Source organism: Thermobia domestica, chromosome 11 (genome assembly GCF_964235325.1).
Source record: "Thermobia domestica chromosome 11, izTheDome1.hap1.1, whole genome shotgun sequence".
Taxonomy (NCBI): domain Eukaryota; kingdom Metazoa; phylum Arthropoda; class Insecta; order Zygentoma; family Lepismatidae; genus Thermobia; species Thermobia domestica.
Window position 1 is genome coordinate 247,145,062 of NC_137464.1, and position 18,946 is coordinate 247,164,007.

At 33.2% G+C, this 18,946-nt stretch overlaps 1 protein-coding gene across 1 annotated transcript in view; it reads left to right on the top strand.

Moving 5' to 3' along the window:
• The window catches only part of Ca-alpha1T (Ca[2+]-channel protein alpha[[1]] subunit T), a 316,291-nt gene that overhangs the window by 237,991 nt on the left and 59,354 nt on the right, over positions 1–18,946 (top strand). The window contains exons 22-27 of the mRNA XM_081731934.1: positions 3,270–3,431; positions 7,696–7,911; positions 11,384–11,576; positions 15,152–15,303; positions 16,757–16,866; positions 18,112–18,242. Of these exons, the coding sequence (XP_081588060.1) occupies positions 3,270–3,431; positions 7,696–7,911; positions 11,384–11,576; positions 15,152–15,303; positions 16,757–16,866; positions 18,112–18,242 (964 nt within the window). The remainder of the gene's footprint in view (positions 1–3,269; positions 3,432–7,695; positions 7,912–11,383; positions 11,577–15,151; positions 15,304–16,756; positions 16,867–18,111; positions 18,243–18,946) is intronic.

Genomic DNA, 18,946 nt, shown 5'->3' on the forward strand with positions numbered 1-18,946 from the left:
TGAGCTGAACAACATGATATGGGTATGTATAAATTATAATGCGTAATTTTCGAGAAAATCGAGAAAAATGAATTTTTAAGGGACTGAAAAGTATGTCGTAAGTTAAAAAAATAATTGATAATTTTTGTTTTGCTGGAACTGTTTGCTTATTTATTTATCTACTTTACGTTTGCCTATTTATTTTTCTACTTTAGATTTACTTATTTACCTATTTCTTTTATATTTATTTACTTATTTACTTTATTTATTTATTTATCTACTTTAGATTTACTTATTTACTTTATATGTACTTATTTATTTATTTGGTTTTATTTACTTATTTCTTTACATTTACTTATTTATTTATCTATTTTATATTTACTTATTTATAAATCTACTTTATATTTATTTATTTACTTCATATTTATTTATTTATTACCTACTTTATATTCACCTATTTATTCATCTGTTTTATATTTACTTATTTTATTATCTACTTTACATTTACTTATTTATTTATCTACTTTATATGTACTTACTTATTTGTGCATTTTACATTTACTTATTTATTTGTCTGTTTTACATTTACTTATCTATATTTGTCTACTTTATATTTAGTTCTTTATTATTTATTTTTTATTTATTCATTTGTCTACTTTATTTATTTGTCTACTTTATATTTAATTATTCATTTATCTACTATATATTTAATAATTTATTTGTCTATATTTACTTATTTATTTATCTACTTTATATTTACTTATTTATTTATCTACTTTATATTTACAAAATATACTGTTAAGTAGTAAATTGAATCTACTGTTTTCTCTTAATAGTGACAGCCATATTACTTGTAAATTTGACAATTATAAATATGGTTTCTGTGGTTAATATCAAAGAATCAATATTCTTTTTTATATAAATGATTTTAATGGCTTCAAATGTATGCTTTGATCCCTTTTGCATCACTTCCTATAATAATCATATCAGCAGTACCTTGTAAAGTGTTATGAATTAAAATCATATGAAAGCAAACAGTTAATTAAATTTTTAATCTCATTTTCCGTAAGCTTTGAAATTAACCCTTTTAGTTCCAAATCACAGAGTTTCACTCAATTATCCTTAACGTTATTATTAGTTAATAGCGGGTGCCATGATGTCCACATAATATAATCAAATCATTTTGTAGTGTAGAAAAAATTCGTTTGGGATGCTGGAGGACAGAATCGAACCTCGCTCATCTCCAAATGTTTATGTTGAACTGGGTAAAATGGTATTTTAATTCATTCTGTCTATTTGGGGTTCTCTTTTAAAGACATATCCTCCTTCCGTGGTTCTTTTCTTGGAATAGCCTTGATTAAAAAAAGCAATTACAAACTTCGAAACAATAGGAAAATTTATACTTTATTTACGAAAAAACGTATGCGTTTTAAATCTAATACGTATTGAACAGTACTATATTAAACAGTGACACTAAGTAACACTCCAGTTACATTTTAAATTTGTGAATTATATTACCAGTATATTGCCAGTAATTTCCCCTTATAAAAATTAAAGTACAGAACATACTATACTTACAATTTTAGCAGAACATGTCAATGTCAGTAATTTTTTAACAAAATATGTGATAAAGGTCAATAAATAATTTACGCTGTATTGAGAAATAAACTTTCATGTTACGTAATTACTGATAAATTATAAGAAAACCTAGCATAAACAGGGTTTGCTGAAGACTGAATCATACAGGATTCTCAAATTATGTACTAATTTCAATTTTGGTCAGAATGATTAATATTATTGATATTACTATTAATAAAATACGAGGAGTGTCCAGGATGTCCCAGACGTTTTGGCCTATCGCGCCAGTAGACGGGGTTAGATTCTCCTTCTTAGTGTCAGAACGTTGCCACACTCAGTACCCATCCAGCTGTGGTATTGTGAGGACTGTAACACGCTTACTGTGCGTTTTGTAACGTGTGTGCTGCAACAGAAACTCCCGCCTTTTGTGAGGTGCTTTCTGTGATTAGGTGTTTGTTGGAAAAAAAGCCGCAAGCCAATTTAAATCCATCGCCAACTGTGTGAAGTGTACAGACATGGAATAATGAGTAAAGGCCGAGTGAGGCAATGATGCACACACGGCCAAGCGTACCCGAGAGCTCTTGGATGATTTTCGATCACCCACCATACAGCCCGAATGTGGCGCCCAGCGACTACCACCTCTTCCCAGCGATGAAGACATGGCTTGTTACATAAAGTTTTGCTACTGACGCCGAACTGCATGCTGGTGTAAGCCAGTGGTTGAAATCGCAAGCGGCAGATTTCTACCGCGACGGTGTTGAAAAACTTGTGCCACGGTATGGTGATAAGTGTTTTAATTTGCATGGCGACTATGTCGAGAAATAGCTTAAGAGTGTCGCTTTCAAATGTACACTCATGTTCAAAATTATTGCCTATAAATGTGTTGTTGTAGGAATATAACTTGATAACGAATTCACACGGTATTTCTCACAATGTTAGTTTGTGTATAATCGGCAAAGATATGTATGTGGCAAATTTCATGTCAAAAGATCAATAAATAAGAACAATAAAACGAAAATAAAACTTTCTTGTCCATTTAGTAACATTTTATTTTACTTATTCTAATTTTCGTACTTATAATTCTTTTCCTTTGAAATTTACTACAAATATACATTTCCCGATTATACACACAATATCAGTATTTAAAGTACCCTGCAAAATCATTATCAAATTATATTCTTACAAGAAGACAGTTACAGATAGGCGACAATCATTTTGGACATGAGTGTATATAATACAATTTGGTTTCTTCATTCTGTTACTTTTTTTATTATTTCAAAATGTCTGTTACTTTTTGGGTAGCCCTCAGTGGCGTAGCACACTTTTGCGGGCCCCCCTGCAAAGTATAGAGGAGGGACCCTAGTTGTAAAGCCGATAGAAGTAAGGTTGAGTTTCTACTTCTTTAAATCTTTATTCATCGCAAGACTTCGGGGCCCCCTATACCTCGGGGCTCCCCGCACTGCGGGGGTTGCGGGGGCAGCTGCTACACCACTGGTAGCCTTCATACAACTAATAAAAAAATCATTTAAAAGATACATTTTAAAATAGTTTAAAAAAACAGGTTACTGTAAAAAAAATTAAAAAAGGCACGATCCGAAGCTGCATTGTGAAAATTGTGTTCCATTTATTACTTAGCTGATAGTATATAGATTTATCACGTATATAGATTTGATATACTTTCTCATTCTGTTTTTGTTTTTTAAACATTGCAGGTGTTTCGTCTTCTTCGATCTCTACGTCCTCTTCGAGTAATCAACAGGGCACCAGGGCTAAAACTGGTTGTCCAAACTCTCCTTTCTTCTCTCCGTCCTATAGGGAACATAGTTCTCATCTGCTGCACTTTTTTCATTATATTCGGTATTCTAGGCGTTCAAGTGAGTACATTTATTCATTATACAGTATCACGTTCTTGTACACTAATCAGTTATATTGTAAACACTGGTTTTAGTATGATAGTTCAGATTATCATGATTATACAGGGTGTTACGAAAAACGTGTCTCAATGTTTTGGGAACAGATTTCTCACGTCAAAATAAGAAAAAAAGTTCATGTGGACCCGTGCTCAAAAGTGGATAGTTTCGAAGTTATTGGGTGTCGAAAATGTGAAACAAGTGAACTTTAAAAGTTCATTGCTCCGTTACTATGGGACCTGTCGTAGTCGAGTCAAGACATCACTGAGGAACTGGTGCGTGAACGATCCAAATATCCATGTTTAAGAGTCTTCATCCCGGCGAAATTAAAATACCGCTAATTTTACAGTAATTATGTGATATCTTCAAATAGATAAGAGATAATTGAAATATGGAACAAGAGCGCCCTAGACAATATTATTTTGCATGAGGTACCGTTACCACAAGTCACCTAGTGGCTTTATGTTTTCAGCTGTTTAGAAACGCGAAAATAAATGCCGATTTTCAAAATGGCTCGAAATCGAAAGCAGATAAGTGAGTCGTGATAACGGTTTCTCATGTAAAATGATATTGTCTAGGGCGCTTTTGTTCCACATTTTGATTATCTTTTATCTATTTGAAGATATCACATAATTAATGTAAAATTAGCGGTATTTTAATTTCGCCGGGTTGAAGACTCTTTAGAATGCTCAAGTACTTGCACACTAATTTTTAGAAAGGTAGGTGGAGAGTGATCAAATAGTCCCAAACAGCCTCTCTAAAAATGATTGGTCTTATCGGTCTTATAGTAATAGAACTATGGACATATAAAGTTCATTTTTTTTTTACGTTTCCTGCACCCTATAACTAAGTAATTATGCACTTCCGACCACAGGCCCATATGACATTTTTTCTTCTTTTAGTGTGAGGAATATATTTCCAAAAAATTGTGACAAATTTTTCGTAACATCCTGTATATAAAATTAGCATCAGATTGTTAGTTTCAAACTTTAATTACATTAAGAAAGCAATTCATTGATAATTTTGTTTCGATTTTCACTTTAATTTACATACTAGTCGTTTATATTAACGCAGGGCCGTGTCGTGGGGGGGCGAGCGGGGCGACGGCTCCGGGCGCCGAAGTAAGGGGGCCGAAAAATTCGGGAGAAAAATGGAAAAAGATAGGAAAAATTGCTTGGAATATAGGTATGGGGCGCCGTCGTATACTCTCGCCCCGGGCGCTGATTTTCCAAGGCACGGCCCTGTATTAATGCATATGCTATCATGGAACAAAGATATTTAAAACAATGAACAACATTATACGAAGGACAGTCAAAAGTTTACGAGTAGTGTAGATAATCGGATAAATATCTGGTGATTAGTTGGTTCAATGTCGCAGTTCGAGCAATGCATAAACATCAAGTTCAATGCAAATTGGCGGATTCAGCTTCAGATACCTGCTTTGATAGCCTTAAAATCAGTTTATGCTGACAATGTTTTAACCCCTTCCACTACGATTTATTTTCTGAATTCTGATAACTGAAGTATAAGTTATAAAAGTGTATTATACATGGTTTATCATTATATAACTTTCAAAACATCAATATAGTAACCCTACGTGATGCTAAAATATTTTAAATTTTATGACGAGTGTAGCTCGTCAGTGTGCGATTTGACACTGGGAGGCCATGACGGGCTAGACTCGTCATTTCAGTGCAAGGGGTTAAGGAGAACAACACCGGTAGCTGTTTCGTCACTGTAGAAGACATCGAAACTAACGCTAAACTAAGCAAAAGAAAATGGTAAGTTTTGTATTATTTTTAGTGTCAGGTTTTTAATAGTCGAATCACTCTCAGTATTTGCATATTGGGAATTTTTCAGTAAATCAGAAAGTCAGAATTTTAGTACGGAAATAAGACTGAAATCCTTCATTGGAGCACTTTTCAGTTTCTGCATCAAAATTTGATTTATTCAATACCTATTAATTTTGTACATATTTACAGAACTATTTCTTACTGCTTTTGACCAGACAAAATATATTTTATTTATCTTCTGACAAGAATTTCGTGCTGAAGACTAATATTACATCCTATATATTTTAATAGTGAAAGGTAAATATCATCATTACACTATACACATTGTTTTCTTCGGATAACACCAAAACAAGGATTTTGTCGATGTTTCCAGCAATAGCAAGAGCGGTGGGGGAAGTATGTGTGTTCCGAAGATTCCTTAAGCAACCTAAGGGCTGTAGTGTACAAGATTTATTGTGGTTGCGTCACAAATGGCAAAACTACAACAACATTTCGGGAACTTTTTTTGACTGCTCTCCGTACAATCAGGGGCGGATCCAGGACCGGCTTCTGGGGAGGCGGTGGGTTGTCATACTGCTACTTTTAAAGGCTCCAAACTTTGGGATGGGTTTTATTTATATATATAAAATAAAAAAGCTTCCTCTTCTTGGGAGGGGCGGCAATCGCCCCCCTGGATCCACCCCTGCGTACAATCAAATTTATATTCCTAGTTTGATATTTTAATTACATTTAGGGAGCAATTTGTTGACAGTTTTTGATTCGATGTTGCCTTGTATGTTACTGATTATTGTTCTAAATTAATATATATACCATTATGTATATCAAGATTTTTCAAAACAGATAAAAACAGTGTTATACAATTAAACTCTATTCTTATTTGGGAATCAATTCGTTGACAGTTTTCGTTCGATGTTCACTTTTAATTTATAGATTAGTGATCGAGATTAATGTATATACTAAACACAGAACAAAGATTCTCAAAACAAATTAGAACCATACTATATGATCAAATTAATTACAATTTGTTTGCATAAATGATAATTTCATAGCTTTTATTTTGAAATTTTAATTATCAGAAAGAAATTAAATTCTGATTGTGAAACAAGATTAGCTTGAAAACTATTATTGTTATTTATGATAATACTGTATTTGTAATTCACAGAAATTAGAAGATATGGACACATACTACTTTCGGTTTCTTAAATCTGAGTCTATGGTGATGATTTCCAAGTGCTATGTATAATTACATACAAATACATACAAATAATTCTGACATTTTTGAAGCAATGTACGATAGCTCAGTGATAGGGCATTTACGTCTTGTGCGAGAAAGTTCTGATTCAATCTCAACTCAAATGAGTTTGTAGTGGAGAGTATCATGTCTGTAGATTTTCTCGGGATTTTCCCATTTTCTCGGAATTTCCTCCCTTATTATCATTCATTAATTCTTGCATGATCATTCACTTTCATAAATTGTCTGTCTCCTTTAGCAAAATAGCACAATGGTGAGACGTTAAATCAAACACATTTTATTTCATTCAATTTCACTATCAACTCAACGTATTAGAACACATTAATTTCAGTTTCAGAAAAGAAGGAAAGCTCTAAAGTTGAAATTATATTAAATCCTCTTACGCAGATGATTTCACGTATTAGGTATGAATGTATAACGGGAATATTAATAATACTGCATACATAAACAATTTTTGTTATACAGAGTGTCCCACATACGCCTCACGCACGAGATTCAAGTAACACTTTAACAGTAAAAATGAATACATAATAGTAACGTTAAACTATTATCTTATATAAGTGATGCTGGAAGTGGTGACCGTGGGCACCCAGGCATCGCTGACCTCGTTTGATGACATTACTAGCAGGATGCTGTAATTCTGCAGGCGTGATGTTGTTACTTCTCTAGTAATGTTCCGTTTAAGATCGTATATTGTGTGAGGATTGTCAGCATACACTTTGCTTTTCACTGAGGATTATGAATGCATTGTGTCCCATAATGCAATGCAAATTGCCCCATTTCTGTCACAAATGTTCCTTGTTACCACAAGCACTGATTCAACATATAACACATTGCAACAACTCAACAATACAGCTTCTCACAACTGATCCGCAAACAAATTGCTGTACTCAACTTTCCGATAAAATGCAGTGTAGCCAACTTTCGAGACAGTGTTGTCACTCCACAAGCAATTTAACTAGAAATAATTAACTGGTATGTGAGGCGTACTGGTTTTATGTGGGATTCCTTGTATAAACTTAATCTATTAAATACATATTAAAATTTCGTACAAATAACATTGTGTTCTTCTTATTTAAGCAGATTTTCCTAGTATGTTTAAAATCTGATTACGTATATAATTTCATTATATGCTGCTTAAAGTATCAGAAATAGTAATTGTGTTTTTATTGTTCTTTTTCAGCTCTTCAAAGGCACATTTTATTATTGTGAAGGGCATACAAGTTCGACTGTTAAAAATAAAACAGATTGTGAGAACAATAGTGGGAAATGGGTGAATCGAAAATATAACTTTGATGATTTGAGTAAAGCGTTAATGTCATTGTTCGTATTGTCTTCCAAAGACGGATGGGTTAACATTATGTACACGGGATTGGATGCTGTTGGGGTAGATCAACAGGTAAGTAAAAACATTTTCAATGTAAATTTCCATTAAAATAACAATTTCAATATTGTATTTTAAACTTGTTGACTTTTAAACGTCGGCTTAAAGAATATCTTTCTAATGAAGGTCTTCAGTAAGAAAGAAAAAAAAAGTTGTTACACACAAAACTATTCCTGGCGTTACCATGCAGTCGTTCGTTTTTTTTTCTCTCTCTCTCTCTCTCTTTCTATTTCTTCTTATTTTCTTTTCTATTCCCTTCTGATACATGTGTATGAACGTATACATTACACACAATCACTTAAGTAGGTGCATCATTTTATCTATAGATAGTGAATCATAGGAATGTATTTTATGTTATATATAATCAAGATTGACGTCTTTGTTTCTCCTTGTATAGTTTAACCTAGCTTAACATGTCTTTAGCATTGTCTCTTGTTTGTTTTAGTGTTTATTTTATATGTAATAAGTTTCATTTTTCATGTTTTATTTTTTGTATTGTTCTGTATGTCGGTAACTCTTTAACGTGCCTAACTGTATATCATTTTTATTCTCGTCGTAATAAAAAAAATGAAATCCGACTGTAAAAGAAAAATGTAAATGATTGAGTGTAAGAAAAGGTTATGCCTTAACTCCGCCATTTTAAATAAATAAATAAATATTCAACTTCAAAAATATGGTTAAAATATTGTAAAGTTTTTCTCTTTGTGGGGGGTAGGTAGAGTTACGTAGAGTAGATTAGAGTTTGGAATTAATTTTCACTACCGGTTTTTATTATAAAAATCTTCAATATAACTTTCTCTAATGTAAGGTAGAGTAAAGGTGGTCCAAGACCGTGCAGCCTTAGGGTAAGATCTTTACAGAGCTTCGAAGCAAGTTAAGCAGAGTGGAGTAGCAAACATCAATGTTTCGAAATAAGCAATGATGGGGTTGAGTTACAGAACCCCAAGGCAGGCTAAGTGACTAAAGTTGGGATTCCAACAGAGCTCCGTGGAAGCTAAGGCGGGATGAAAGGGAGCCTAGAGTTTTGTAGCAAACCAGAAGCTTTTAGGTTGGGTTTTTCCTAGAGCTCCAAGCAAGCTAGAGGAAGAGTAACGAATCGCAAACCGGTAGCTGTCCGTTAAATCCTCTTCGTTATATAGGCATTCCGGGCGGCAGTGGCGCTGCTGCTCCCTTGTCGTCATATACTGTAGGCGGTGCTAGTGGTTCGTCGTTTGCTTCTGTAATAATCCCACGTGAGATGTAGCACTCCATCGTAAAATACATGTAGTTGTTGTTGACAAACAGCAGCACATGTAATGTTTATAAACACAAGCCCGTGGTACATTACAGTATTAACATAAAATGGCCTACAATGTCTTCAAAACTTTTCAGTATTTTGAAACATAAGAGGAAGAGCTTGCCCTAGAATTTTCTGCGGGGGAAAAATTAGAAATTTTATTGGTCAGTGTCATAACTTTTACATGTTGAGTATTCCTCCTCTTGCCCAAGATCGAGAGAGAAAGAGAGAGAATGTTTCATTGAATATGGGAAGAAATGTTCTATATATATGAAGGCTTTCTTAAAACAGACACTAAAAGCTTACCACCTGTTGACACATTTAGATTTGTAGATTTTTTTTAACAAAATAATAATTAGTTTGGATAGCATGAGCGCTGTTTTCAGTAGGCATGCTTTAAAATAATTTTCCAAGCCCATTATTTCAGTTGTCATTAGATATATGAAAGAAAATTAATGGTTCTAATTAATGTTGATCTTTTAAATTAACATAAATATAAAAATAGTGGAAATATAATTTTTTCTTACCTGTTCTATATTGTATCGGATTTAATTCAAGTTTATGTTCGTGTTTGTTCTGTTGATTATGTCTATCTAACTTAAATCATGCATATCTGATATGTACTATATATTATTAAAGTTACATAAATAGTTAATTAAATTCTAAAGCTAATAGTTTCGGATTGGTGAGTAGATTTGACTGTAGTTTTCTGTAACTTTTGGAAACAATATTGTAGTAGATAAATTCAGAAAATATTTGCAAGGCAAGTTATCATACATATGTTTTTAAAAAAACTATTGGAGCAGTTGGACAATTGTACAGAAAATTCAAGAAAATAATCTTCAGAAGTGAAATTTATAGATTGTCTATTAAGTTATTTAAATGATAGTATTTGTGTTATTTTTCTAATTGCCATCTTGAGCAGTTTAAACGCACTTTTTAAATTAACCCCAAAATTCAATTTCATTGCTGACTAGAGAATGAAAAAGAAAATGTAACAAGTTGATGTTACTTTTTTAATTGTTGTAATTTTGATTTGTTGTCCGATTGAAATTTCAACCAATATTACTAACATCTAAATCTTGTAAAAGAACCTATCCGGTTTGCCATAAGGACCATACTGTGTCACGTGATCAGGTCAAAAGTCAGGGTGCGTGCCAAATCGAGTCTGGAGGTTCCAAATCCAGATGTGAGATATTTCAAGCACGTAACCTCCGCGTGGCGCACCCTGGATAATTCAAAAGAGATGCATATATTTTATCATTATTATTGATTTTACTCAAACAACTTGACTTTTGACAATGTTCTATCCATATTTACCTGACGTGCTATACACCATTTTCAGCTCTTCATTATGTCCTTGCAATAAGCTTTCAATTAGCCATCTCCTTATTACAGTTTTTGAAATATGTGGACGATTTCAGATTTTTCATTGATTTTCAATTGACTTCAGTGTTCATGTTTCGTGATTTTTTTTTACTATGCTCCATCCATTTTAAAACAATTTCTTTTTTGAATGTAGAGTCTGTAGAATCTGCATAGTCTGTTCTATATTTAAGATGATTTTCAGTTATATCCTTCTTTTGGTTTTTGAGATAAGTGGAAGTTTTTTTTGCTTTTCATTGATTTTCCATTGACATTAATGTTATGTTTCGTGCTTTTGACTATGTTCCATCCATTTTTGAACAATTTTTGTAGTCTCTTTTACATTTGAGCTGAATTTCTGCCACTTCCTTCCTTTGATTTTTGAGATAAGTGGACGAATCATTTGTTTCTCATTGATTTTCCATTGACATTAATGTTATGTTTCGTGCTTTTGATTGTGTTCCATCCATTTTTGAGCAATTTTTGTAGTCTTTTTTACACTTGAGCTGAATTTCTGCCACTTCCTTCCTTTGATTTTTGAGATAAGTGGAGGAATTATTTGTTTTTCATTGATTTTCCATTGACATTAATGTTAATATTTCGTGCTTTTTTTTTGTTTTGTTTTGTTTTGACTATATTCCAACCATTTTAGGACAATTTGCTTTAGGAATGTAGAATCTATATAGTCTCTTCCACATTTAAGTTAATTTTAACAATCTCTCCCAAAGTCTGTTCACGTCGTTACAACCGGATAGGTCCTTAGTGTTTCCTGAAGTATAAAAGTAGAACAATCATATTAATTTGTTTTTTTTATTATCTAAAGATAAATTTACTCTTGTTTTCCAGCCAATTGAAAACTACTCTGAGTGGAGACTTTTGTACTTCATTTCGTTTCTTCTCCTGGTGGGATTCTTTGTACTGAACATGTTTGTGGGAGTAGTTGTAGAGAATTTCCATAGATGTCGTGAGGAGCAAGAAAAGGAAGAAAAAGCAAGACGGGCTTTAAAGCGGGCGAAACAAATGGAGAAAAAGCGAAGAAGTAAGTTTTAGTTTTTATATTCATTTTATGTATTTATTTACTGTTTTTCTTATCGTCCTTTATTTATTTATTTTCTAAAATAATCAATCACAAGAATAGTGTTTATTGTATGCAATCTACAGAACACATTTAATTGTCACCAAACTTACATTAGCATGAACGAGACCTGTTTAATATGCAAATGAAATATTTTCCTATGCAAACTTTTCGTTCCAAAGATATTGGGTATTGAATTTGGGGTTTGAACTTATCATCATCATCATCATAGGTATTCTGCCTTTATTGGCAGGTCACTTGCCGCAGCTGAGAAGCTTCCATGCTCCACGGTCCTCCGCTAAACTTTTCGTCTTCGCGTATGATCTTTCTGTTTTAATATCATCCATTAATTGTAGTCTCCTTCGCCCCCTCCCTCTCTTTCCCGACACCATACCCTCTAGGACGTCCCTCATGATACAATCTCTTCTTAGGCAATGTCCCAACCAGTTTCTCTTCCTCTTCCTAATAATATCTAAAAGTGTTCTTTACTCACCCAACATTTCTAACACTCTCTCATTCGTTTTCCGCTCGACCCAACTAACTCTTTCCATTCTTCTCCACACCCAAATTTCGAAGGCTTCCAGTCGATTTTCGTCACCCTTACGCAATGTCCACGTTTCCGCCCCATACAGCACAACACTCCATACGAAGCATTTTATGAGTCTTTTTCTCAACTCTTTGTTCAAGGTCCCACAAAACAGACTTTTCTTTCTTTTAAAGGCTTCTTTCGCCATTCCTATCCTTTCTTTTATTTCACGTTCGCATTTCATGTCATTACTAAGAACACTACCCAGGTATCGAAAACTATTCACTTGTTCTATTTTCTCCCCTCCTACTTTTATATTTGACACAGACCCCTTTGTTCCAATCACCATGGCTTTTGTCTTTCTAACATTTATTTTCATCCCATATTCTTCAAAGCCCCTTCTCATTTTTTCTAACATTTTATTGATTTTCTTTTCAGATTCTGCAACAAGGGCCATATCGTCTGCAAATCTTATGCATCTAATCATTCTACCTCCTACCGAAATGCCATCATCATCATGTAGGCTCTTTTTCACTATCTCTTCTAGATATACATTAAATAGTGTTGGCGAGAGGCAGCATCCTTGTCGAACTCCCCTTCCAATTGCACTCTCTTCCGTCAGTTCTTCCCCTATCCTAACACTTACTTGCTGGTTCATGTATAAGTTTCTTATGAGTCTTCTATCTTTCCATTACAACCCTATCTTTGTTAGAACTCCCAACAACAATTCCCAATTCACGCGGTCAAAAGCCTTTTCTAGATCAATAAATACAACATACACCTCTTTCCCTTTTTCTATAAATCTTTCACCGATCACCCTTAATAATCCAATAGCATCTCTTGTGCCCTTGTCTCTTCTGAACCCGAACTGCTCCTCCTCAACATCTTTATTTGTTCTTCCATATAACCTTCTGTTCAGTATTCGGAGCAGAATTTTAGCTGCATGAGATATAAGACTAATAGTTCTATAATCCTCACATCTCTTTGGGTTCCATTTCTTAGCCATCGGTATCATGATCGTTTTCAGAAAGTCTCTTGGCCATTCTCCTGTTTCATATATTTCATTGCATAGTCGCCACAATTCTTTCTTTCCCTTGTCTCCTATATTTTTAATGAATTCAATTGGTATGTTATCTATTCCTGTTGCCTTTCCATTCCTAATCTCGGATATAGCCTTTTCAAACTCATCCCTAAGAATACTAAATCCTTTATCATCCTCGCCTACTTGATTTTCTACTTCAACATTTAGGCTACACGGTCTATCCCTACTCTCATATAAGTCTTCAACGTATTCTTTCCACCTTCCTATGACCTCATTTCTCTCGCTGACTACCTTCCCATTCTTATTTTCTACTGCCATCATGATACTCCCTTGTTTCCTCCGAAATTCCATAGATTTCACCTCCTTGTACATTTCCTCATATTTCCCAACTCTTTCTAATTCTTCTATGTCCTCGCATTTTCTTTTGTAAAACTCTTCCCTCGCTTTGTCTGTTTCTCTTCGTAATTCATTATTTAACTTTCTGTACATCTTTCTGCCCTCTTCTGTATCAACCTGTTTCCACATCTTCCTCTCCCTCATTTTCTGCAACATCTGCTCTGTAACCCATGGTTTCTTAGCAGTTTTGTGTTCGCGGTAACCTACTGCTTCTTCTGCAGCCTGCTGTAAGCAACGTTTAATATGTTCCCACCGTGCGTTACTACCTGCGCCTATCCTTTCCTCGTTTGAACATTTTTCTTCGAATTTTTCAGCGAAAAGATTTCTTATTTCCTCGTTTTTCAACTTTTCAGTATTCAACACTTTGTTACCTACTTTTCTTCTGCCTACATTTTTCAGTTGAATATCTACTTCGGCCAACACAAGATTATGATCAGAGAAAATATCAGCCCCGGGAAGGGTCTTCGCGTTCTTTAAGCTATTCCGATACCTGTCCTGAATCATAACATAGTCTATCTGATATCTCCCGCCGTCTATTGGTGGTTTGAACTTAGTCAGGTTTATATTCTTTTTGAAAATGATCAGTGACGTCACAAGGCCATTTTAAAGCGGGATTAAGGCTCCTATGAAAAATTTGATATGGTAGATTGTGTCTATTACACTCACCAGTATATATATCCAGAGAATATATTTTTCTGTTTCTTAGTTCTTCATTGTCACTCTGAACATATTTTATCGTAATTTACAAGTAAACATAATATGTCAGAAAATGTATTCTTCTTACTTTAGAAAGCGTCAAAGTTGTTTTTTTTTTTTTTTTTTTTTAAGTTTTATGTTGATCGCTAAATGCTGAAGTTCTTGACGATGCTACCGAACGTCACTGGACCATTCATATCATAATAATATATAAAATTATCTTCAACTTTGTTGAGAGATTCTTAATAGCCGAATTACTCTCAATATTTGTATGTTGGGGATTTCTTAGTAAATCAGGAAGTCAGAATTTTAGTACGGCAATAACACTGAGTGCAGAAGCACTTTCTGGGTTTCTGCATCAAAATTTGATTTATTCAATACCTATTCATTTTCTACACATTTACAGAAATAGTTCTTACTGTTTTTGACCAGACAAAATGTATTTTATTTCTCTATTTTATTTATCTTTTGATAATTTCGTGCTGAAGGCTAATATGACATCCTGTAAGTTTTAATTAGGGATGGGCAAAACCGGTTTTTTTTATAAAAACCGAAACCCGAAAAACCGACATTTCGGTTTTCTCCAAAACTGGTTCGGTTTTAAACTTTTCGAAAACACACAAAACTATTTCTGTGGAAATGGATTCGGTTTCCGGAGAACAACGAAACACCATTCTGGTCAGAAATAGAACAAATTTTGAAAAAAAAAACGGAATCGGTTTTGAAGGAAACCGAAACCGGATGAGATGAAAAACCGAACCGGTTTTGGAGAAAACCGAAACCGGTTTCAGCGAAAAACCTGTTTTTGTGCCCACCACTAGTTTTAATAGTAAATTAAATAAGTTATCATTACCTTACACACATTGTTTTCTTTTACAGAAATGCATGAGCCTCCTTATTGGATTAATTATTCTAAACCCCGCCTTCAGGTGCATAATGTTGTCACATCCAAATATTTTGATCTTGCGATTGCTGCTGTTATTGGTTTGAATGTAGTTACAATGGCAATGGAATTTTATAAAATGCCAGAGGTAAGTATATTTGTTGTTCAGTATTACTGTATATACTCAAATACAAGGTTTTTGTATCATCAAATTTTTATGCTACATATAATATAATACAATACATATTCAGAAAGTTTTACATAAAAGTCTCAATATTGTGATGCCAACTATTAAACTCGAAAATATATAGGGTGTTTCAAAACAACACCAACAACGTTTGGGAGGTGATTTCTGACGCCAAATTAAGACAAAAATTGTAGACCAACCTGGGTGCAAAAATGCTTCCTTTCGGGCTGTCGAAAACATGAAAAAATTAACATTAAAGGTCCATAGCTCCAATACTACGGGACCTACCGTAGTCGGGCCAAGACTTTATTTAGGAACTAGTATGTGCCCTATCCAAATACCCATGTTTCAGAATCCTTCGGTACTTCTGCAACAATTTTTATAGAGGTAGTTGGAGAATACTTCAAATTATATGCCTGTAGCCAAACTCCCCCTATAAAAATTGTTGCGTAAGTACCTTAGGATTCTGAAACATGTATTTTTGTATAGCGCACATCTAGTGAAGTCTTGAGCCGACTACAGTAGGTTCCATAATATTGGAGCTATAGATTTTAAAAAGTCATTTTTTCATGTTTTCGGCAGCCTATAACTCCAAAAGGAAGCATTTGTGCAACCAGGTTGGTCTATACTTTTTGTCTTATTTTGGTGTCAGGAATCACCTCCCAAACGTTGTCGGTGTTCTTTTGGAAGTGCTTTTAATGAATACTTTCAATAACTGTTTTTAATAAATATTTATTATTGTATTTATGTATATAATATAAACACACTAGTTTTATACCTATTCTTACCTTACAGTCGATGTAACTGTTAGTTTGCTATATTTACAGACATCATATCTTGGCCTAAATTGATTTCAATTTATACTAGAATTTTGCTTTTCTTTATACATTTGTTTATCATTAGAGTATTGAGAGAGAGAGTTTAATGTATACACTTTTTTATGTTTCTGTAAATTTCATTACGAATGGTCAAGTTGGCTATAGACAGTTGATTAAAGTTGAAAAATCATCTTTCGTTTTGCTTAGAAGTTTTAACATAATAATAATAGTTTTATTTTGTCGTTTCACCATGGTTAATTTAAACGTTTAATTTAATGGTTCTCGATTTATTATCACTTTAGTTAAATAATATTTAGATCAATGTAACTTTTTTTTTTAGAAATAAAACTACCGTTGGAATGTTTGTGGTTGTTTCATAATTATTTCCGACATCTATTTCATGTAACATTCTATTTTCACATATTGACATTTTGCTAGCTTGATCAAACGTGTGTATGTTCTCATTTCAAGGTTTGGGAGCTATGATAAATTAAATAAGCACTATGTAAATGTCCAAATGAAAAAGGAATTATACCAATCGTCGTGAAAATTTGTATTATTATTTAATATTGTTTCTTATTCTCCTTTTCTTACAGGCCTTAACATATACTTTAAAAATTTTCAACTACTTTTTTACTGCTGTTTTCATATTAGAACTTGCGATGAAGTTGTTTGCTTTGGGTTGGCATCTATATTTGAAAGATAAGTAAGTACCCCACAATTTTTTCAACTTCAATGATTATGAATATTTCTTTTCCTTTACATAATTATTAATTGTTCCATATGTTTAATATTTTTTTCTTTAAAAGTGTTTTGCTTTTTAAGGGGCAGAGAACTTTAAACTGGCAACAATGGTTTCTGTGACAGCTGATATTACAGTGTTTGGTTATTTTGAGGTTAGTTTGGCTTGGCAATTCATCATGAATAGACTCATACCGGAGCAACATTTGCCAATTGTACAATTTATTTTGAAAACCATGATTCAATTCGACAAACTCAGCGGGCATTACGTGCATTTTACGGTCTCATAATCGCCCATCAGACCAATTAATTCGAGAAACTATGGATCGTTTTCACAATACGTTTACTCTAAACGATAATACGCATCCGTAAAATGTCGTACAATGCGGACATAATAAACGATTTATTATGTGCAGGGTAGTGTTGACGATGCTGGTCAGAACATTACAGTCAATGGTGAGCAGTACGGAGACATGATTACTAACTTTTTCGTGCCTCAATTAAAAGACATTAATGTTGCAGACATGTGGTTTCAGCAGGATGGCGCCACATGCCGCACAGCGCTCGCCACAATTAATTTACTGAATAAAACCATTTGACAAAAGATTAATTTCACGAAATGGACCTGTTAACTGGCCACCTCGTTCATGGGATTTGACACCATTACATTATTTTCTCTGGGGATATGTAAAGTCGCATTTCTACGCCGAGAAACCAGAAACAATTGAGCACTTGAAAGCCAACATTTGACGCGTTATTGCCGAGATACAGCCTGATTTATTGCGAAGAGTGTGTGAAACTTGGATCTCCAAATCACGCTATGTACGCGCCAGCCACCATGGCCACATGACCGAAATCATATTCAAACGTTAATGCTATAAAAGGGACTGTCAAATAAAGCTAATTTCATGGATATTAAAAACATTTTTCAGAGTTTTATTTCAACATAAAGTTCTCCGCCTCTCCAAAAAACACCCTTTGTTATTTAAAATATTATGACATATTTTACACTTTCAATTATAAAAATCAATTAAAAATTTGGTAATCAAAATGGTCTTAGGTATCAATTAGTTCTTTGTTTGAAAGTTACTAATCCTTAAGTAAGAATTCACCTATTGATAAGACTCTTTTCGCTTAATAGTATAATTTGCGTTTTATTAGACTATATAACGTTTTTACTTACACATTTTTTCTCTCCATTTTTTTTTAGATGGAACCAGTTAGATGTAGCTATTGTTATTTTATCAATAGTTGGAATAGTACTTGAAGAAGTTGAATCCAAAATTATTCCAATCAATCCTACAATCATTCGTGTTATGAGAGTGCTGAGAATTGCAAGAGGTAAGTTATTCATTTTTCTTTTAATGTTAATTCGCTTGTTGATAGAATATTTTGATAAGATTGATACGGTGTAAAGTCGCAACAAAGGATTAAAATTTGTCATATTATTTTAAATTGAAACATGATTTAACATTTTAAATTGCACGAACTTATTATCTATTTATGTATATTTAGTGAATATAAACACACTGGTTTCACACCTATTCTTACCTTACAGTCGATGTAACTCTTAGTTTGCTATATTTACAGACATCATATCTTGGCCTAAATTGATTTCAATTTATACTAGAATTTTGCTTTTCTTTATACATTTTGTTTATCATTAGAGTATCGAGAGAGAAAGTTTAGTTTATACACTTTTTTATATTTCTGTAAACTTCATTAAGAATGGTCAAGTTGGCTACAGACAGTTGATTGAGTTTGAAAAACCATCTTTCGTTTTGCTTAGAAGTTTTAACATAATAATAATAGTTTTATTTTGTCGTTTCACCATGGTTAATTTAAACGTTTAATTTAATGGTTCTCGATTTATTATCACTTTAGTTAAATAATATTTAGATCAATGTAACTTTTTTTTTAGAAATAAAACTATCGTTTGAATGTTTGTGGTTGTTTCATAATTATTTCCGTTGGAATGTATAAATATAAATAAATTAATTATCACAATTAATAAGTTCATGTTATTGAGCAAAGAGAATGAACCC